The sequence below is a fragment of the Ovis aries genome, chromosome 7, assembly GCF_016772045.2.
Source record: "Ovis aries strain OAR_USU_Benz2616 breed Rambouillet chromosome 7, ARS-UI_Ramb_v3.0, whole genome shotgun sequence".
NCBI lineage: Eukaryota > Metazoa > Chordata > Mammalia > Artiodactyla > Bovidae > Ovis > Ovis aries.
In genome coordinates this window covers 90218317-90241869 of record NC_056060.1, presented here as the reverse complement: position 1 = coordinate 90241869, position 23553 = coordinate 90218317, and the positions used below count along the sequence as shown (strand labels likewise).

General features: G+C 38.9%; 1 protein-coding gene across 19 annotated transcripts in view; it reads left to right on the top strand.

The window, feature by feature from the left end:
• CEP128 (centrosomal protein 128) overlaps positions 1-23553 on the top strand; it is a 455060-nt gene that overhangs the window by 174554 nt on the left and 256953 nt on the right. For 15 of the 19 annotated variants that reach the window (XM_042252808.2, XM_060418456.1, XM_060418450.1 and 12 more), the window contains 2 exons: positions 2669-2833; positions 21104-21280. In XM_042252808.2, coding sequence (XP_042108742.1) covers positions 2669-2833; positions 21104-21280 — 342 coding nt within the window. The remainder of the gene's footprint in view (positions 1-2668; positions 2834-21103; positions 21281-23553) is intronic. The other 4 variants (XM_042252809.2, XM_060418451.1, XM_060418457.1 and 1 more) reach the window with 1 other exon arrangement.

Here is a 23553-nt window from a genome sequence, read left to right as displayed (position 1 = left end):
CATGCTCTTTTATTAATATAATCCGGTACTTTTGACTCATTTATATTAGTTTTTAAATATAAATTTATTTATTTTAATTGGAGGTTAATTACTTTACCATATTTTATTGGTTTTGACGTATATCAACATGTATCTGCCACAGGTATACACGTGTTCCCCATCCTGAACCGCCCTCCGTCCTCCCTCCCCGTACCATCCCTCTGGGTCATCTCAGTGCCCCAGCCCCAAGCATCCAGTATCATGCATTGAACCTGGACTGGCGACTCGTTTCATATATGATATTATACATGTTTCAATGCCATTCTCCCAAATCATCCCACCCTCTTCCTCTCCCACAGAGTCCACAAGACTGTTTTATACATCTGTGTCTCTTTTCCTGTCTCGCATATTAAAAATAGTTGATAGTAGTGGTCATCATCAAAGGTTTAATATGTCGAGTTATGTACAAGAGGGCTATAGATAAATAGCTCTGTAAATGTTGTGTTTCTCTTTTGGCTTCACCTTAATTTATCACTTTTTCTGAGTCTAGTAAGTGCTGATACATTACCCATTTTTTTTCTCTGCACAAATTATATATTTTTCCCTATCAAGACCTACCCTTCTCATGCCTATTTTTTGAATTTAAATGTAAAATATTTTAATGAAATACTCTTGCTGCTATTAATATCTGAAGGTTCTTTGAAGGTTATTTGAAGGCTGTTATTGCCTCAAGATGATTTCAACAAAGGTAATTTTGTAGACTCTTACTGGGGTCGGAAGGCCAAGAGTAGAGTTGTGTATTTTTGCCATTTGCTGGCCATATGATCTTTGTCAGGTTACTTAACCTCTTTGTACTTCATCAGTAGAATGGGAGCAGTCACGTCTTTCTCTCTCACAGGGTTTTTGTGAGTGACATCACTGTGTAAACCCTAAAATGAAATGTAAACATAATAATGAGACCACCAAAAGAAGTAAGTTCTTCGTCAAACCTAGGCATTAGTGTTCTGATAAATGTTCTAAAACAAGTTCTCTGGGGGCAAAGGAAGGAGCCCTGACCTGTAGCATTTGCCAAGTTCAGTGATTTAAGAGCCCCCTTCTGACTGGTTTCAAGCCATCAAACAGCATCACTGGACACAGAGTTGGGAGCTGAATACAGCGGCTCCCTGAGAGTCTCTGTGAGCTGGTCCAGCTCACCAATGGCCTTAGGGCAAGACTGTCTATACACATGCTCTTTATAAGACACAAAGAACAGCCAGGCATTCTGCTGAAGCTTAAAATCATAATGGAACAGTTTTCCTGATGGGAGACTCTATTTTGAAAATTTATTTTTGGATAGTGAATACAGGATTCCTAATTTAAAAAAAAGATCAGTTCTTTTGTTAACTCAAAGTGGCATCAGGTCTTCACTGAATTTTGTGGGGTGAATAAGATGGAGATTTTGTCTCAAACTCACACATCGTCTTCCCTTCGGGAAACTACTTCCCATGATTATGTTCCCATGTATCTAATTAAATCCATACAGTGAACGTATGCAAAGAAGTGAATATATTTTGCACATTGAAACGTATTTTAAACAGATTCTATGTAGTTGCTTACAGGCTGTCTCTAGCTGGTGGGTGTAACTAGTACTAACCGCATTGCAAGTGCACCCAGCTGGTGTTTAAAACTTTATGATATACGTACTTTTCAAGGTAGTAAGGCAGAGCAGCTGAAAACGTGGGCAGTAGAGACAATCTCTGGGTTCAAATCCTGGCTGTGTTATGGTCGCTGCAGCCCCTTGGGAGAATTATTAGTGTTGTTCTGCTTGAGTTTCAAAAAAGGAGACAATAATAATATCTCCCTGGTCAGGTTGTGGTGAGGATGAAATGAGGAAAAGCTATACAAAAAGGTCTTAATGCCATGCTGACAGAGTCAGCATCCACATTATTGTCCTTTCAAAGGTATTTAAGTTCACATACCTGGCAAATCTTTGTTGAATCCCCTCCACACATTATTCCTAATAATATTAGGAAATTACTAATTTTTTTTAAAGCTGATTCTGGTTATATTTCAAATAATAAACAAAAACCAGGCACACTGTTGCATTATTGGTACTGAAATAATCCCTGGTAAATGTTTCTTACATACTTAGTTGTTTATAGTTTTTTCACTGCTGCGATTCATAATCTTTTTAACCCCACAAGAGTGCTATTTGTAATTACATTGCACAAAAACACACAATTCTTTCACAGAAAATGAGGAGGTAGCTTGAAAAGTAATATTGTGACGCTCCTCTTATAGAAAATGAAATTGATCAGGCAGCGATATCCCACAGTGTGTCCTTGTGGGGGCATTTCTCGGCAGGTAGTGTCCCTTCTTTGGGTTACACAGACCCCTGCTTACACCTTTATTAAGAGCTTCTTACTCATCGTTGTCAGACTTGATTGTTGCATCTGTGTCTTTTATGGTTCATGCCTGTTAGCTTCAGCACCTAGTACAGTACATTGCACTTACTTGGTTGCCCAGTTAGTGCTAAGCAGAGCTTGAACATACAGAAAGAATGTTTCCTTTGCATGTCTGTCTATGTGGGAATGCTTAGAAGTGGCAAAATCTCCAAGTATTTGCCCACTGATATAACGTGGAATTTCTCTTGTGTACAGTTTGGCTGTGGCCAGTGGACTTTCTCTTTTCTCCTTTTTTTTTCCCTCAGGCAGAAAGCTTAGAAGATAAGAATATGGCTAAGGTCCAGCGTTGTCAGCTGGAGAAGCTGAAATCACAGTATGACAGACTGACAGAGGAATTAACCCAGAATGAAAATGAGAACAAAAAATTGAAGCTAAAATACCAGTGTTTGAAGGATGAACTAGAAGAAAAGGTAAAGATGTGGATGGATTCTAATTGAAAAGGCTTATTTGCATTTCTTCTAGAACATAGAAGTTAATAAATGCTAATTTTCAGCTTTCATAGAAAAGTTGTATCAGTGCTAGATACAGTCATAGAAGTTTATTAGGATGCTGTGATTTTTATTCTTTCAACAACTAGTAACTTTCTAATACTTTTTATTTTAAATTTCTAATGGATCTTAAAGTAGGTATTTACAGGAAAGGTAGCAAAGAAAGGAGTTATGGTTTATTGAAGACCTACTCTATGGCAAGCATTTATGCCAACAGATTGATTTATGTGTGCTCATTTAATTCACACAACTCTTTGAGTTAGATTTTATTGATCCCTTTAACCCATGAGGAAACCATGGTTCAAAATAAAATATGTAATAGTTAAGTGGTCACTGTGCACTAGGCACTCTTCATGCTCATAGTCATTTTATGAAATTGATACTATTAGGCTCATTTTTGAAGTTACAGAGACTGAAGTTTAAGAAGATTGGTAACCTTGGAACATTACCAGCAGACTCACTGCTTTCCTGTCAGGAATTTGGGGTGTATCTGCTGTATATCAGAGCATTTCAGGTGGCACTAGTCAGAGAAGGCGATGGCACCCTACTCCAGTACTCTTGCCTGGAGAATCCCATGGATGGAGGAGCCTGGTGGGGTATAGTCCATGGGGTCACTAAGAGTCGGACACGTCTGAACAACTTCACTTTCCCTTTTCACTTTCATGCATTGGAGAAGGAAATGGCAACCCACTCCAGTGTTCTTGCCTGGAGAATCCCAGGGACAGGGGAGCCTGGTGGGCTGCCGTCTCTGGGGTCGCACAGAGTCGGACACGACTGACACGACTTAGCAGCAGCAGCAGCAGTGGTAAAGAACCCACCTGGCAGTGCAGGAAACATAAGAGACACAGGTTCAATCCCTGGGTCGGGAAGATCCCCTGGAGGAGGGCATGGCAACCACCTCTGGTATTCTTGCCTGGAGAACCCTGTGGCCAGAGGAGCCTGATGGGCTACAGTCCATGTTGTTGTTGTTCAGTCACTCAGTTGTGTCTGACTGCTTGTGATCCCATGTACTACAGTATGCCAGGCTTCCCTGTCCTTCACCATCTCCTGGAGTTGCTCAAACTCATGTTCATTGAGTCGGTGATCACATCCAGCCACCTCATCCTCTGTTGCCCCCTTCTCATGCAGGGTCACAAAGAGTCAGACACAACTGAAGCGACTTAGTATGCATGCACATATGTATCAGGCATAGGGTAGAATACTAGGGACTTTCAGCAAGTCACTACTTTTGTGGCAAAGTGTCGACTAAGAATAGAAGATAGAATATTTAAATTTGTGTTCTGTGTCTTTCAGTTCAGTTCAGTTGCTCAGTTGTGTCTGACTCTTTGTGACCCCATGGACCCCCTGTCCATCACCAACTCCCAGCGTTTACTCAAACTTATGTCCGTTGAGTCAGTGATGCCATCCAACCATCCCTGTGTCTTTACCAGCTTCTTGAAAAGATTTGCCTTCCAGTGTGATAGAAGTCAAATAGAGAAAAGACTTTTAGCATTTGGATAATAGGATAGGGCAGGATAGACTGGGCCAGATGAATCCTATTCTTGATAAGTGTTACTAACTAACATCTGTGATAAAGGAATTATCAAGGGGTAGGGTGTCATAAAACTCTGCATAAACCTCTAGAAGAAACTTTCATGCTCTGCTCTTCTTTTCCTCTGTCATTTCTATATATATATATATATTTACCTTTCTAGTAATTGTTAAAATCAAGGAAATGAAATTTAAGTAAACTTCGTGTTTATGATTAAATGTGCTTAAGTTGCTAAATTTAGGCCTACACCCTTGACAGTTGTTGTAATTTAGCTCTTATGTCATACTTTGTTTTCATTATGTCTAATGTTCACAAATATTTAATGTATCTGTTTTCAGGGTGTAGTTGCTTTGGAGATAATGCTTAATATTCCAAGTTTTTCATAATTAAAATGTAGCCAGAAAGTTGTATTAATGTGTTATATATTTAGTTATTTGCATATAGGAACTAGTGGAGACATTTTTTGATACATTGAAGGTGTAAAGGTTACCTTATTCTGCTTAGAATAAATGTTTCTTCACTATTATATTTGTGATGTTCCAGATATATATGGATTATCATGCATTCATATAAAGGGAACATTCAAGACTTCCCTGGTGGACCAGTGGTTAAGACTTCGTTCTTCCCCTGCAAGGGGCTTGCGTTTGATCCCTGGTTGAGGAACTAAGATCCCGCATGCCCCATGGCACAGCCAAAATTAAATAAATAAGTAAATACATAGAACATTTACCTTAGAACAGAGTTTTTGTCAACTACGAATTGTTACCTGCTATGAGCGCTTGCCATCTACCTCTGTAAGGATTAAATCATGTGCTGCTCTGGCTGTTGACTTTCAATACCTCCCTAAGGGACTTCAAGGTAGAGATCAGGGATGAGGCACTCTGTGCTCTGGGAAAACTGGCAGAACAGGTCTCCAGAGAGTTAGATATTTTCAGGATCTGATTTTATGAAACCAATCCTTGTACCTGCTCACATCTAGAAAAGCCCTAAATCCTTTGCTGGTGACATCAGTTCCTTGTAACTAGCAGAAAGCCTTTGCAAAGATAACTGTTTGGTTGCATGAACTCCGTGTTCACCACCAGAATCACATAGATATTGACTTCGCCCCCCTACCTCTTTGAAGCAGTTGCCCAGAGCTCTCTGAGGTGCTGTCTCCCAGGCTGCAGCACTCATTTTGCCCCAGATAAAGCTTAACTCTTATGTTGTATGTTTTTTTCAGTCGACAGTTTCTAGAGTTAGTGGTTGTATAGTAGATTCTCCCTAGCCTCCCTTAGTGGTTTCCCTGTCCACAATTTCAGTTACCTGCCACAGCAGATTGCTGAAATGACCAATTTTGGACCAATTGCGGTGCAGAAAGATTAATTGGAAAATTCTAGAAACCTAAGTTTTAAGTAAAGTCGCTCAGTTGTGTCCAACTCTTTTCGACCCCGTGGACTGTAGACCACCAAGCTCCTCCGTCCATGGGATCCTCCAGACAAGAATACTGGAATAGGTTGCCATTTCCTTCTCCAGGGGATCTTCCTGACCCAGGGATCGAACCCAGGTCTCCTGCATTGCAGGCAGACTCTTTAACCTCTGAGCCACCAGGGAATTGCACATAATTCTGAGTAACATGGTGAAATCTTCCTCTGCTGCTGCTGCTAAGTAGCTTCAGTCGTGTTCGACTCTGTGTGACCTCTTAGATGGCAGCCTACCAGGCTCCCCCATCCCTGGGATTCTCCAGGCAAGAACACTGGAGTGGGTTGCCATTTCCTTCTCCAGTGCATGAAAGTGAAAAGTGAAAGGGAAGTTGCTCAGTCATGTCTGACTCTTAGCGACCCCATGGACTGCAGCCTACCAGGCTCTTCTGTCCATGGGATTTTCCAGGCAAGAGTACTGGAGTGGGGTGCCATTGCCTGTTCCACTTTTTTCCACCTGGGATGCCCTCTTATCTCAATCTGCTGCTAACATCCAACCAACCACATCATCCTGGCTTGATGGCCCAGAATCACCCAAAGCAGGTGAGATCCTCCTTCTGAGGTATTATCAGAAGGTCAGTAGTAGCTTAATGCTGTCTCTTCATGTAGGCATTTTAATGTCTGATATCCTCACTAGAAGTGTGGTGAATATGGTACAGTAAGATATTTTGATAAAGAAAGAGACCACCTTCATATAACTTTTATTACAGTGTATCATTGTAATAATCACAGTTGCCCTATTTCATTATTAGTTACTATTGGTAATCTCTTACTGTGCTGGTTTATAAGTTAAAATTTATTATAGATATGTATGTGTAGAGCATCATCACTTTTCTGACAAAGGTCTGTATAGTCACAGCTCTGGGTTTTCTAGTGGTCGTGTATGGGATGTGAGAGCTGGACCATAAAGAAGGCTGAGTGCTGAAGAATTGATACTTTTGAACTGTGGTGCTGGAGAAGTCTCTTGAGAGTCCCTTGATCTGCAAGGAGATCAAACCAGTCAATCTTAAAGGAAATCAACCCTCAATATTCATTGAAGGGACTGATGGTGAAGCTCCAATACTTTGGTCACATGTTGGGAAGAGCTGACTCATCGGAATAGTCCCTGATCTTGAGGAAGACTGAACGCAGGAGGAGAACGGGACAACAGAGGATGAGATGGTTGGATGGCATCACCAACTCAATGGACATGAGTTTGAGCAAGCTCCGGGAGATAGTGAAGGGCAGGGAAAACCTGGCATGCTGCAATCCATGGAGTCGCAAAGAGTCAGGCACAACTGAGTGACTGAACTGATGGATGTGTAGGAAAAAAACATGGATTTGGTACTGTCTGCAGTTTCAGATATCCCCTGGTGGGGTCTTGGAATGTATCCCTCAGATAACTGGGGATTCCTGTAGTCCTTTGCTATATATTGAGCGTCTAGCCTGTGGGAGGCATTGCTGGATGCTGAGGATAAGATGCAGGTCTGAAGTTGAAAGTTTATAGTGGGATCATTAAAAGAAATATCCCTTTTGATTGTTAAAACTATTGAATATATAGTCAAGTCCTGATAATGGGTGCTGATGCAAAGAAGAGATATCTAAGGTCTAAAATGGTAAGTAATCTTAAGAATACAGAGACACACACTCACACACACAGCCTGTGGGCCTGCTGTAAATGCTTAATATCTTTTGTTTACATGATTGCTGTATCCTTTTGATTGGCTTAGCTGTTTTTGTTCACCTAATTTTTTAAAAATATAATTAGCTGTGAATCTAAACTTCACTGGATCAAGTTATATCCAGATAGGGCCTTCTCTTTCAGAGGTAGTGAGGTGTTGATGGCTATGGACAGAACTTTCAGTTTAAATCATTTTCTAGCCATGTGGCATTAGGCAAGTTGCTTAAAACTCAAAGTCTCAGTTATAGCATCCTTAAAACTGGTATAATAATAAATTCTAATGGAGTTAAATGTGAAAATGTATTTAAAGTGCTTGGCAGAGTGTCTGATACCTGATCAGCTATCAATTAGCAGCTGCCATTATTTTATTATCGTTAAGCTACTAAGTGGATGCCAGTTAATGGTTCAGCCAAGCAATAAACCAATCAGCAAGCATTGATTACTTATGATATGTTAAGGATTAAGGGCCAGGGAAGTGGGAATAAGACTTACTGCAGAACTATGTTGATTGGATGTTTTGAGCCAGAACTGTGTTGAATCACTTGAGATGACAATCCACAAAGGAGGAGCCAACTTGAGAAGAGCTGGCATTTCCTGTTGAACAGACAGGAGGGTGGGTTTGTAATTATGTTTGCTGTTTGAAGAGAGGAACCAAATCATGACTGTTTTCCTATCCCCAAGATTAGGTACAGAGCTTGACATATTGTAGGTAATCTATAAGCAAATTGTGGACGAAGAGACATGAATGTGTATGCATACAGGCTCCTATGTTTGCGTGCGCACTCAGTCGCTCAGTCATGTCCTACTCTTTGTGACCTGATGAACTGTAGCCTTCCAAGCTCCTCTGTTCATTCTTGGATTTCTTGGGTTTCCCAGATAAGAATACTAGAGTGGGTTGCCATTTCCTCCTCCAGGGGATCTTCCTTACCCAGAAATTGAACCCATGTCTCCTGAGGCTCCTGCGTTGGCAGACGGATTCTTTACCACCTGTACCACCTGGGAAACCCTGCTTACGTGTTTATGTATAGATAAAAAATGTGGTAACCTGTGGCTATAGATGTTTGTTCATTCTCTCCTCCTGTCTCTCGCTCCCCTTCCCTCCCTCTCTTTCTTTCCCTTCCTTTCCTCCTTCTCTTCCCTCCACTCCTCCTTTCCCTTTCCTTCAGTGAGTGTCTATGTGTTGGCCAGTCTGGGGGAAATAAAAACAAGAAAACAGTACAAAAATATGTCCCATGAAAAAAAGCCCATGACTTATATCCCAGAGATTCCTGCTATCCAACCAGTGCAGTGAACTTGATAAACAGGGCCCAGTTGAAGGATTTATAATCCTAATGAAGAGATTTCCAATCGAAAGGGTCTCTATAGAACCATTGCTTATAGATTACGTAGGCTATCTGGGATGCTTAGCTAACTCATATGATACTTGCTTTTCTCCATTATTATACTTTAACTTCGTTTTCTATTATTAGTTCTTTTGGGAGATGTGAGTAGCTACAATGAAACAATTAGGAGATGAATTGTGAGACAATCTAAGGCAATTGCAGCTCACAGGAAAGTAAGCATTGAATAGATTAGGGTTTGCAGAAATGTGCTTTTGTTCCTTCTCATGAAATCCGTTATTTAAATTGTTTGTGAAGTGACATGTAGCAACAAACTTAAAGCTATGGCTGTATTGGTTAAAAACTCTTAAGAAATAATTTTCTTATATAAAATGTGGATCTTTAAAAAGATGATTATAATTCAGATTTGCAAGTGTGATGATGATGCCATTTTTACATAAGCTGGAAACTGAGGCTGAGAGCATAGTATTGTGACTTGCCCAACATTGAGCAGCTTGAGTTGGAAACAGGATATGAGCACAGATTTCTTGTGTTTTCCCCTTTATTTACTGCCAGTAAAATGACTCACGTTTCTGTCTTTTCATTGATTTCTTTAGTGCTGAATTTAAATTTGTTGTTATTATAGTCAACAGATTACCATATCCTTTCTTATTTGTTTTTAGTCTGTATAAATTTTGGATTAGAAGTCATCAGTAATTTTTTTAGAAAAGTCTAATTAAAACCTGATATTTCCACATAAAAGATATCTGTGACTGGAAAAAATGAATCAGCATTGTTTAATTTTGTTTTGTTTCTAATTTGACCATCTGTTTAGGATTGTTCTTTTTCATGAGGTGAGAAAGTGTATATGATTGTCAGATATTTGTTCTATAAAATAGTCACTCTGCTAAAATCACAGTTTTACATTTTTTACCAAGAACTCCTTGATAGTAGCAGGCAGAATTATCTGGTTTTTTTGTTTGTTTCCCCCCCACAAGTATGAGAAAGAAGTAGAAGTTAATGAGCTGTTGACTTGTAGCATTTATTTTAATGATTACACTTTAGGCCATTTTTAGGCAATCTATACTTTTTCTTTGGTGCTTCATCTTTTTTACATCGTGTGAATAGACTAAATCTATAACTTCTACATATTAATTTGAGGGCAAACTTTAAACCAGACACTTTAAATAAATACTAACTAAGATAATATGAGTAATTTCTTGTCAGATTTCTCCCAATTAAAAAAACAACAATGAAAATAATAATAAAATGGTCAAATTGAAGGCAAAATTATAAATTTATCATTTGTTATTTGTAAAGTGCTTTTAACTGAATCCCTGATAGTCGTTTTTCCAGAGTAGTCCGTCCTTTTTCAGAGAACTGATGGAAACACCAGAGTGTTACCATGTATGAATCACTCGGCCAGATGTTAGGAAATACGTTTAGAATGCATCGATGGAGTGACCTTATATCCAGCTGTGGTGGAGGGAGGGGCAAGACCCACAGGTGCATGAAAGGACATTTGGTCTCTACTTCTCAGACTGAAGCAGCTTCCCTGGTGGCTCAGATGGTAAAGAATCTGCCCACAGTGTGGGAGACCTTCATCCCTTGGTGAAGGGAATGGCAACCCACTCCAGTATTCTTGCCTGGAGAATTCCATGGACCAAGCAGCCTGGCGGGCTGCAGTCCATAGGGTCACAGGGTCAGACACGACTGGGTGACCAACACTTTTACACTTCCCCAGACTGAAACGAAGGTGTGGAGAAGCCCCTTCCTACGTCTTTCCCAATGGCAGTGAACTCTCTACCAACCATTTACAATCTAATCGGTTGGTTTTAAGTGAATTTAAGGAGGGACATCCAAGTTTGTGTCTTTATGACCCCTGATTTGGATTTGACTTTGAAGCATTCCAAGTCATTTTGAACGGCTTCCCTGGTGGCTCAAGTTGTGAAGAACCTGTCTGCCAATGCAGCAGGTATAAGAGACGTGGGTTCGATCCCTGGGTCTGGAAGATCCCCTGGAAGAGGATATAGCAACCTTTTCCAGTATTCTTGCCTGGAAAATCTCCTAGACAGAGGAGCCTGGCGGGCTACAGTCTGTTGGGTCACAGAGAGTCAGACACGACTGAGTGACTAACACTTCACTTCCACTTTTCAAGGCATTTAATCTTTAACTTGCTGTCAGTTCAGTCGCTCAGTTGTGTCCAACTCTTTGTGACTCCATGGACAGCAGCACACCAGACTTCCCTGTCCATCACCAACTCCTGGAGTTCACTCAAACTCATGTCCGTCGAGCCGGTAATGCCATCCAACCATCTCATCCTCTGTTGTCCCCTTCTCCTCCCGCCTTCTATCTTTCCCAGCATCAGGGTCTTTTCAAATGAATCAGTTCTTTGCATCAGGTGGCCAAAATATTGGAGCCTCAACTTCTGCATCAGTCCTTCCAGTGAATATTCAGGACTGATTTCTTTTAGGATTGACTGGTTGGATCTCCTTTCAGTCCAAGGGATTCTCAAGAGTCCTCTCCAACACCACAGTTCAAAGGCATGAATTCTTCAGCACTCAACTTTCTTTATAGTCCAACTCTCACATCCATACATAACTACTGGAAAAGCATACCTTTGGCTATATGGATCTTTAACTTACTGAGTGGCTGATAACTACAGGAGCTTGAGAAGAAAGAAGTCTTTGGAGCACTTTTCTCTAAAATCCTGTATTGCTAGTTTGGTTTCATTTCCTTGTGAAACTGTGAGTGATATCCAGAGTGTAGGAGATAGACTGCTGATAATATGTAGTTGCTTGGGGTATGTCAATTAGCGAAGGGGAACAGGCCACCTGAAGGTTTCTACCGCCTGGGTGTCAGTGCTCTGCCGGATGCTGAGCAGGCCTAGCTTGCCTTGTAGACCCTGAAAGTTTCATACAGTGAACGTCCAGCTTTGTTTACATGGCGTTTCTTTTACCACCATTGAAAGCACTTGTTGACTCAGTCCATTTTTTTCATTTAATGTTGAACAAGCAGTATTCTTTAAATTTATGATAAGCCAATATGTAGAAGGTGCTTATTGTATACATGAGTTATATTATTTGGCGATTTGTTTTTCCACTTTTTTTCCCCATAGCCTTTCATAGGAATAAATGTATACTTTAGCATCCTGCAAGGAAAAGAAAAAGAGGAGAGAAACAAATTCTGTTGGTTTTCTAAAGACACTGTAAGTTTATAAACATTTTCCTGGAGATGAATGGTGCAGTTTTTTCTTTTGAAAATTAAACAGTGTTTCTTCCAGATGCATAATTTGAAACTCTAGTTGTTTGTTTCCTGTCCATGTTTTGTTTCAGAAATAGAAATGCATCAAAAGTGGCTGATTTTAAATAGCTAATGTTATTTATGTTTCCAGGCATTGACTTAAGAGAAATAACGTCTTGATTACAAAATGGTCCTAAAGATTAGTGAATGTGTAAAATACCTTCTAGAGGCGTTTTTGTTTTCAACTGTGAATATTAATTACTAGGAATGTATCCTAACACCTTTTTGATTGTGCTACCAATGACTTTTATATTGTTCAATATTCTTCTAGAAAAAAATTACTAAAAACCTTGAGGCAAGAAGTGAAGAGGAACTAAAAAGCCTCTTGATGAAAGTGAAAGAGGAGAGTGAAAAAGTTGGCTTAAAGCTCAACATTCAGAAAACTAAGATCATGGCATCTGGTCCCATCACTTCATGGCAAATAGATGGGGAAACAGTGACAGAATTTATGTTTCGGGGCTCCAAAATCACTGCAAATGGTGACTGCAGCCATGAAATTAAAAGATGCTTACTCCTTGGAAGGAAAGTTATGAACAACCTAGAGAGCATATTCAAAAGCAGAGACATTACTTTGCCAACAAAGATCCATGTAGTCAAGGCTATGGTTTGTCCTGTGGTCATGTATGGATGTGAGAGTTGGACTGTAAAGAAGGCTGAGCACCGAAGAATTGATGCTTTTGAACTGTGGTGTTGGAGAAGACTCTTGAGAGTCCCTTGGACTGCAAGGAGATCCAACCAGTCCATTCTAAAGGAGATCAGTGCTGGGTGTTCATTGGAAGGAATGATGGTAAAGCTGAAACTGCAATACTTTGGCCACTTCATGCGAAGAGTTGACTCATTGGAAAAGACTCTGATGCTGGGAGGGATTGGGGGCAGGAGGAGAAGGGGACAACAGAGGATGAGATGGCTGGATGGTATCACTGACTCGATGGATGTGAGTTTGCTAGTAAACTCTGTGAGTTGGTGATGGATAGGGAGGCCTGGCATGCTGCGATTCATGGGGTCGCAGAGTCGGACGCGACTGAGCGACTGAACTGAACTGAACTGAAGAGTAATTTCCTTAAATGGGGTTCGGAATTTAAGTTTGAATTTCCATTTTTTGACTTCTGTTTTATAGATAACTTTCCCAAGCCTGCCTAAGACCAGGTTATAGACTGGAAAGTCTTTCACACTCAAGTTTTAACATGCGTCAAACATCTATCAAGTTTTCTACTTATGCCATTACTTTTTTCCATTATCCCAGGTGGCAGTAGTGGTCAAGAACCTGCTTGCCATTGCAGGAGACTTAAAAGACATGGGTTCAATCACTGGGTCTGGAAGATCCTCTGGAGGAGGAAATAAATGGCAACCCACTCCAGTATTCTTGCCTGGAGAATGTCGTAGACAGAGGAGCTTGGTGGGCTACAGTCCATGAGGTCACAAAGAGTTGGAGAGTACTATAGCTCTTACTTTTACATACTATTAGTCATAATTTCTTCCCTCCTTTGAAAGAAAGATTGTAAAGCATTTTCTTGCAGAGAGGAAGGAAGGGTCTATCCAACTAAAAAAATAGCATTTTGATTTTAATTTTCTAGAAGGTATTACTTCTAGAGGAAGTAATTGTTCTTCTGCTTTCTAAATACATATAAAGGACTATCTTACTCTCTCACAGATAGAGCTCATACTTAATATACTGATGAGTACTTAACTCATCACAAGATCTTACTGGATCTATCCTCAAGATTTATTCTGATTCACTTCTTACCACTGATGGGCCCTTTACTTTTGTGACATCAGCTTACCTTAATTGTTAAAATAACCTGCTAGTGATAAGGTGCTTGCCATCAGTGATTTTTACTAATTAGTGTATTCCAAAAACAAACTTACTGAAATACAAGAAGTTATTTAAGTTTAGAGATTCTAGTTGTTTCTTAATTTTTTTTTCCATTGTATAGTTGGGAACTACTATGCTTGGCACATAGAAAATGCAGTTAAAAAAAAAAAAGAAACACAAGTGGAATGGTTGGAACATAAAAAGGATATTCATGTTTCAGAAAGATTTATCGATTGATATGTGAGAGATTCTTTTCTCTTTTTTTAAAAAAATTTACTTTTCATTGAGGTAACATTATAACATTATATAGATTTCATGTGTACAACATTCTACGTCTGTATACAGTGCAGCATGGAAATGAAAAGTGTTAGTCGCTCAGTTGCATCTCACTCTTTGTGACCCCATGGACTGTAGCCCGTCAGGCCCTTCTGTCCATGGGATTCTCCAGGCAAGAATCCTGGAGTGGGTTGCTGTTCCCTTCTTAAGGGGATTGTCCCAGCCCAGGGACTGAACCTGCATCTCTGCGTCTCCTGCATTGGCAGGTGGGTTCTTTCCCACTCATGCCACCTGGGAAGCCGTATGGGCATGTAAGTTGTTTCTATATCATGGCTGTTGTAAATAATGCTTCGGGCAACTTTAGGGGAACATACATTTTCTCTGGATAAATACCCAGAAGTGGGATAGCTGGATCATACGGTAGTTCTATTCTTATTTTTTGGGGAACCTTCATACTGTTTTCCATAGTGGTTATACCCATTTACATTTCCATCGTCAGTGTATGAATGGTGCTGGGATACTGAAATGAAGAGGAATCATCTTTGCCCTAGAGGAACTCACAGTTTGATGAGGAGACAGACATAGAAGACACAGCAGAAGCTTATATGAAGTACCAGAGGAATGTACGGACAGAGCACTCAGTATTCCTAAGAACTTGGGTCACCTTCTGTCATTCTAATATTAGGTGCATGTTATTGGACTTTAATAGCAAGTAAAAAACTTGGTGTATGACTTTGCCTCATCCCCTCTCATTGAGTATTATTGGGCTCACATAGGTTGAGTTCGTGCACTTTTTCAAAGTGATCTGAACTATTGTTGCTTTATTCTGTTTTTATTTTTGTAATACCTATCCAGGTGTTTAATATATAGCCATAATTTAAGAAATCCACAGTCATGTAAGATCTAACAAATGTTTGGAAAAAGTAGTTACATGTGATTGCAATCAGTGTGTTATTTATTTGTTGGCTGTTTTGCAAGACAGCTTGAACTGCAGGTTAGTCATTTTCTAGATTAAACTCTGCAGATTTCCTATAGAATCCGTAGTAGACCCTTTCTTTCAGTCACTCGCAGTGTCTGCCCTGGTTGGCATTTTGTATCGTATCCTAGCTTTCTTGCAGCTGAGTCAACGCTGTTGGCAGAAGTAATGGGAGCCTTCTTTAGAGAGTCAGATAAATGGCTTCCAGACAGATCCAATTTTAGTTCAGGATAGTTTCATAATTTGCCTTGTAATGCTAGTGTCCTGGATTTAAACCTTAGGCATAATAGTTATCTTGAGTTACAGAAATACTCTTTCTCAAAACTTTTTAGGTAATGTGTGCTGGTCTGTAGTTTCAACATGCCATGCTTCTAGCAGTCTTTAATTACATTTTATTAGTTTTAATTTTGGCCTTAAACATTGATTTCTAAATTCTACCACTTACCCTCTCTCTCCCCCACCCCCGATCATGTATTATAGATGGCCCTGGGGCTGAAGTATTGCATGTTTATTCAGGTTACTTTTCAGTAAAGGGAAAACATTAGTTTTGTAAATTAATGATTTATTTAATGGTGTGCCTGTGTTTTATTTGCTATAATGTTTCTCTTAAACTGTATGAAGAACTGGTTTCATTTTATGTAATAACGGTATTGGAAATACAGTGACTTTTCTGGAACACATAAGACATTGAAGGAATCTCATATGCTTTTACCAAGGAGATAACATTTTGGATATGCCCTGGTTTTTATTGAAGTCATTCTATTTTCATTAAGATCATGTCTCCTTGTAATCTTTATAGTCTTTGGGAACGTGAATGTTCTGATTAGAGGAGCATTTCTTATCCTTTGAATTATAGGTTCAATGATTAAGCCAGTGAACAGTGTATGTGTGTGTGGGGGGGTATGTGTGTGTGTGTGTGTGTGTATGATGACATTGTGAGTATTATGATTTTTGTTTCCTGTCGATGAAAATGTCAACAATGTAAGCCCTTCCTGTCTTTAAGTGGAAGCGTCAGGAAACTTTTGCTGTCTTGACCATGGAACCATACCTTTAGTGTGGTATTAGTTATGCTTTTAAACTAAACTCTAGAGGAGATTATGTGTATACAAGGTGCATCTCCAGCATAGACGAGAGTGATAGCCTGTAAAAATTTAGGGTATTGTGCCTGCTAGGCGGTTTTCCCTCTTGTTGTGGTCTGCCTCCCTTTTTTGTGCCATTGCTTCATATGGTTTCATTTGTAGTGATATGGCTCATTCAGAAATGTTTTTGAGTTATTCCTTCTACTTTATGACTACATTAGTCCCCATATAACCTCCTGATAATTTTTTGAGATTTTCAAATTGGCTTTCTAAACTACAGTTTTGAGAACTCAACCTTTTGTAGTGTTTGAATAGAGAGTACTAGTGAAGAAGTCAGGGGACTTAGTTTATGGGTTATTGGCTCTTTGACTTTCGTCAGATTTCTTTGAACTTTGCTTTCCTTACGCGTAAAATTAACGGTGGGTTTATTTCCCTTGTGGCTCAACTGATAAAGAATCCGCCTGCAATGAGGAAGACCTGGGTTCGATCCCTGGGTTGGGGAGATCCCCTGGAGAAGGGAATGGCTACCCACACCAGTATTTTGGCCTAGAGAATTCCATGGACTCTGTAGTCCATGGGCTCACAAAGCATTTGACACGACTTTCACTTTCACTTCTGTTTTCTAAGGTGGTTCTTTCTTAGATTCAGTCATGGTCTATTGATATCCCTCTTCTTGGATTGTATAGACTGTTACAGTCAGCTTCATCTAGCCCCACTCCCCTAACCCCTGCAAATAATCTCCTTATATTCCTAAGACCCAAGCATTTGTGTCCTTTCACAGTGAAACATTGAAGTTGGACTATCTATGTCTTCCATATCTTTAAATAGTCTCTGAAATACCTTGTTTTACTTCTGGTTCTCTAGAAATATGGTAGCTTTTGGTTCATGTTGTTGTAGAATTACTTCTCCCTCTAATTTCACTAGAAGGCCACAGAATAGCCATCATAGTGCCTAAATATTGCCATCTGCCTTTATTAACTTATGTGGCCCCAGTGAGATGGTTGATTGAGTTAATGTCAACCAGTTTAACTTCTTCCCATAGAATTAGCTGGACTTGCCCCAATGGTGGGCTTCTGAGGTGGCACTAATGGTGAAGAACCCACCTGCTAATGCAGGAGACATAACAGACACGGAGTTTGATCCCTGGGTCAGTAAGATCCCCTGGAGGATGGCACGGCAACCCACTCCAGTAATCTTGCCTGGAGAATTCCATGGACAGGAGCCAACAGGCTACATTCCATAAGATCGTACAGAGGCAGACACGACTTAGCACACACGCGCACCGCATTCAAAACATGAAACAGGGAAAAACAGCTAATTCTTTGGGTGTCACAGTTAGTGTTCAAATTGATATTCTCAAGGCAGAAGAACTGGGATAAAACAGAAGTGCTGAAATTTGTTGGCTCTCTGACAACAGGCGGCTTATCTATCTCATTTGCTCTATCCCTGACATTCAGAAGAGTGTATTGCCATAGTAGGCGTTCCATAAAGATTTATAGAACCAGTGAAAAAATTAAATTACAGTTGCTTATGTACAGAGTGGAAGAGCTTATTTATTATAACTCTTAGATTTAGGGTCTTGGAAGACATGCAGAAAGGATGGAGAACCAGTATGGTGCAGCATCTGAAACCTAATTAAATAAAAGAACACAGACCTTTACCCGGACAGTGGAAGATTTAATAGGGGTGGAGGATTCACTTATTTGCTTTAATTTTTGAGTATAGCACTTAGACTCAAGTGGAAAGATTTTGTGTCAAGTACTCTTTTCCTTAAAACCTGAGGTGGTCATGTAGGTAGGGGTTGCATGACCATGGGGTTAAATGTCACAGAAGGGGATCCTGAAAGAGCGGGTAGTTGAACCCACTTATTACTAAGGTTCATGTGAGTTTGTAGCTCTCTGAGTTTTACTTCAAAGGGAGATTAGACATGGCATGCTGTCTTGCAGAGGATAGCGAAGTGGGTAATGAAATTTTCAGCCTGTGCTAAAGTGTTTGAACTTGTAGATTCTTTTTGACAGGATCAGCATTTCTTAAGACTATAAAAATCTGGAAATAGTTTTGTCTTCTTTTTAATGAGTCAAGTAACAGAGAGCACAGAAAAGTCTATGCTCTCTATGAGGGAAAAGAGAAAAGAAAAATCAGTTAGAACATTATTGTGAATCATGTGGATTTAAAGTATGAACAGTTGTTCCCTAAGTATGTCAGCCACCCTTGATAGAGTATTTCCCTTATTAACACCACGCCACAGGCCTGCGGCGGGAACACTGCAGCCTGTTTGACTGGAGGACTTTGTCTTATGGAGGAAACCTAGCGCATCTCAGTGGCCTCTGAGTGTATAGATCTGCACGGTAACTGATGAGATAGCCTTTACAGTGTTGAGTTTGTCTTCAAAAATGTTTAAATCACTTATTTAGCAAAGAGGAGGATTTTGAAGATGGCTGTAAATATGTTTTGTGATCTCCTGAAATTATCAGTTTCTTAAGGGAGACAGATGAATGACCAAATCATTTTATTATAGCTTAATGCATTAAAAAAAAACTATGGTGTACATAATGTACTCTGGGAACCTTCTACATTGGGAGATCAGAAATGAAAGGAGATTGGGGTTTGAAGGAGAAACTTTGAAAGATAAGAAGCAGAGGTGGGTAGGTACATAACTATACAGAGGCAAGTATCCTCAACTAGGGACTTGGCAGTAAGGTTTCTTTCTAGTAAAAAACTATGAAATAATCCATTATTGTCAGAGCCAGGCCACGATGTTAATTTTTGTGAAAGGTTTGTAGATGAAGTTAGACTTAGCAGAGTATCATCTGAAAAGATACCATATCCATCAGGAGGGAGAGTGTGGACAAAGGAGAAAGGGAGATATACTGGAACAGTCTCTATCCGAACTCTACCCAAGGGAATGGAACACTCCTGTTGCTGTGATTTGAAAGCCCTGACATGTAGTTGGACATGCCAGGCTGCCATTAGCATGATGCCATTTAAATGTTGTTTCATGAAACAGACTCCTCTGGTCAGATTTCCAGTTCATTAAGCAACATTCTGATTGTAATTTGCCTTCCCAGCTAGATTGGCCTACAGGGAGAAAACATGCTGGTTTACGCTGACGTGAGCATTCTGATCCATATGGCAGTTACGGTTCTCAATGTAAACGAATGCAGTAAACTGAGTGATATTTAGTCTGTCTGCTAGTCTCTTATGAGCTTAATATGCTCTACTGCTGAAAGATGACTTGCATCAGAGGACCAGAATGCAGTGGAACTCCAGCTCCTAAGTCTACAGAGTTGAGCTCCTGGCCAGGAAGATGTACTCATGAAGGTAAACGCCTTCTCAGGGCTGCTAGCTCCATTTTGAAATAACAAAATTTCAGAGTGAGCTGTTCAGATGAGATGCGGCTAGAGGGGACACATGTAGGTGTTCTTGAGAAGCTGCAGGTATGAGAGAGTGGAAAGGAGGGAGATGAGGCGGGAGAGAAGAGCAGAAGACAGGCTGTGAAATGACTGTTCTTTTGTAGGGAGAGTGTTTCATTCATTTTTTTAAAAGTAAATTGAATTGCTAGGAAATTCATCTGTGATTATTCTGCTCAAATACCATTCTGTCTTTCATGATGAATTTTCATTGAAAAAGCCTTTTGTTACTTTAAATTCAAGTTGATTGGTTGACCATATAATCTTCCTGCTTATGTTGTGTTCACTAGGGTAGGTGAGGATCATTAGGCTACTATGTGGTGACTGAAGGCATAACTAGCCAGCCATCGTGACTTTTTGGTCCGCTGTTTATCCTTACAATTCTAGTAATTCTGTTCTTTTCCTCTAAACCTTGTGCAATACCACTTGAATGTCTCTAACGAATTTCTAATGAAATTGTGTAACCCTAATGGTGGAGAGTTGTTTTGACTAGGGGCCGTCCCCAAGACTTGTAATCTCTTACAGGATTCTTGAGAATCTCCTTTTCATGAAGTATATTTACTTACTTGAAAAGTAGCTCTTTCTTAGCTCTATCAAGTTTTCATGACTCAAAGCCTTTATGTAGTATGACTGAGTTTGGAAACTTAGATCTTTTGAAATGGTGGTGTTTTTTTTTTTTTTAAGTTTTTTATTTTTTAAATTTTAAAATCTTTAATTTTTACATGCGTTCCCAAACATGAACCCCCCTCCCACCTCCCTCCCCATAACATCTCTCTGGGTCATCCCCATGCACCAGCCCCAAGCATGCTGCATCCTGCGTCAGACATAGACTGGCGATTCAATTCTTACATGATAGTATACATGTTAGAATGTCATTCTCCCAAATCATCCCACCCTCTCCCTCTCCCTCTGAGTCGAGATAAAGGTAGTAGTAACACTTTTTTTTCCCCTGAAATGAAGAAACCTACTTACTTGACGTTTTGCCTTTTCTAGTGTTTTACTAATATTTATGGAAAACTCAAAATTGGTTTGTGGCATTGGCTCTTACTCTGATCCATTAATGGCACTGTGTTATTAAAACGGTGAAGGATTTTTTAAAACTTCTTTTTTCTTTTGGTAGCAGAATTACTGTAGTATTTTTTATCACATATCTGCTCGCTCTTTCACTCATTATTGTACTTCTGAATTCTCTGTTACTTGACATCAGTTAATGAGGAAGAATAATAAGTTATTTTGGTAAAGTCAAGGGACAAAGTCAGATCTGTTTTTTAATATTGCTTCTTTGGGTTCGTTGTACAGATATAACATGTGTTTCTTGTCTTCACTTAATAATTAACCTCTGATTTTATTTCTTACCAATGCCTCTAGGAAAAACATATAACCAATGAAGAAGAACACCGTAGGAGGATGGAAGAGGCCAGATTGCAGCTCAAGGATCAACTTCTTTGTCTGGAGACTGAACAGGAATCCATCCTTGGGGTTATAGGAAAGGAAATTGATGCAGCTTGTAAAACGTTCTCCAGGGACTCAATGGACAAATTGAAAGTAATTATGAGTTGCTATGTGCCTTTCAGTTAGTTTCCTAATATATAATTATAATAGGATTTAATGCATAGTTACCTGGTCGTCACATTTTTATTTCAGAGAGTTTTATGGAACAAAATTACATTTTACACTTTTTAGAATGAGCTATTTTATCTATTGCACAGTCATGGTGAAAGAAAGTATGCTGTTACTCCACTGAATTGCTTGTATGTCACTCTGTAAAAGAAAATGTCTTACAAGAGAAAGCTTTCAAGTCAAGAAGCCTGGATTTTGAATTTTTTATTATCATAGGCCGTTTTTATTGTTATTGGTATATTACTGGTTCACATCTATTGAGTGCTAGCTATATTACACGTATTGTTGTAATTACAGTATATACGTTCTCTCTCTATTCTGAAACCACCCTGTCCTTTAGATATTCACACTAAATCCATTTTAGGCAAGAGAAAGCAAGACTTGGAGGGGATAAGTAACTTGCCCCTGACCATGTATCTAGTCTAAAGCTAGAATTAGGACTTCAAGTATTGGGTGTCTAATTCTGGAGCTTAAACAAGTATCTACCATGCTATTTGCCTTCCCTGTTTAAACAAATTGCATTTTATTTAGTTTTCCTGTCTCTAAAATGGATTATTGCCACTAAATTTGTAATCCTAGTGAAATAATAAATAAAAACAGTAGTCATGGATATTCTTAATTCCTTGAAGTAAGTACCTCCTTACACTCTAGGTCCTAGTACTGCTAAGTTATATACAAAGAGCATTGCAGTGCTTTGGTGTGGTATAACCACAGTACATTATAGTTTAGCCCATCATTTCCCCCTGTAGTTATTTCATTTGATGCTATAACAGCATTCAAATTATTGTATTATGCATTAAGGTTTTTTTTTAAACCTTTTCCAATATTTTGTCATTCATCTTTTTTCTCAAATAAAATATTTTTCCCTAAACTACTTTGCTCTCTTTTTTCCTGTTCTTTCTACCCATCTTTTTTTTTTTTTCCTTAAATAATGTTTTCAAGAACATAAAATGATATTCTACACTTGTGCTTTAGGATTCAGCTTTAAAGGAAATATTTCAACTGGCAGAATTTGGTGAAGTTGATGGAATTCCTACAGTATATATTTTTGTATACATTTTTTTTTTAAAGTTCAGATGTCAATTTGAGAGGACTGTGAGCCAAATACGAGAAGTAATTGGCTTTAGGGGAAAACTTTTTCTGTCCTGTTATAACTCTCGTTTATTCTGTTCCTTGCTTAATACTGCTTTATTTTTATTTAGAACTTATTTACATATATTTAAATCCTTGAAATCATAATTTTATCTAGAAGATTCACAGATTAACTATCGAATATTTATTCTGTGTTTAAGAATTTATGTCAGAATGGCTTGTTTTCAGTCAAGTAGAGATATAAAAATAGAAACATTTGGATTGCATTATATATAAACCATGTTATTTACAGACTAAAACGGGTCAATTACGAGCTAAAGCATGGTGTGTATGTTGCACATTGCTTCAATATTTTATTTATAAGATTCAAATTATCCTTCCAACATCCTATTATGAAAAGTACCTTGTTCTTTAATAGGCTTTCAAGAATGTGGTGATAATGGGTCTTTATACCTCTTTACCTGGAGAAAGACTAATTCAAGTCCAAGTGATGGGTGGAAAGTTAATCTATGAGAATAGAAATTCTTGTAAGAGTTTTTTTAAGAATGCATTTTTTTTTATTGTGGATCTTTTTCCATTAATAACTTTTGTTGTTTCATTCCTATTTAAAAAAAAAGGAATACTCAAGAACATAACATTTGTTCTTAGCTCACAGAAACCACCAAAGTGTTCATTAAAATTGATTTTTTGCTTTGTACCAGAGATGTAGGTGAGATTGGTGGTCTTTGTAAAATATTTTTAGAAATGAAGTAATTCCAATCGTTCTTGGTCATTTGTTGATTTTTGAAATATTGCTGATGAAATTTTCAGCCATTTTATGTAGAAATGACTATTATGGAATGGACTGAATAAGAGATATGCAACAAAAGAGTCTGTGAAAAGTCTTTGGGAATGTTGGCATTATTTCTAATTATAGTTTCTTTTTTCAGCCACCATATTTATTATGCATTCCACATTAGTAAGTGCATGCAGTGTTTGAAAATCTGTTGTTAGACGCTTATAGAACAATTAGGAAAGTGTCTGAATTAAAGGTACAATGTTTTAGCTTTTGGTAATTCTAGAGATTTCCCCCTAACACTTGGTCAGAGTATTCATTTCTTTGTAGA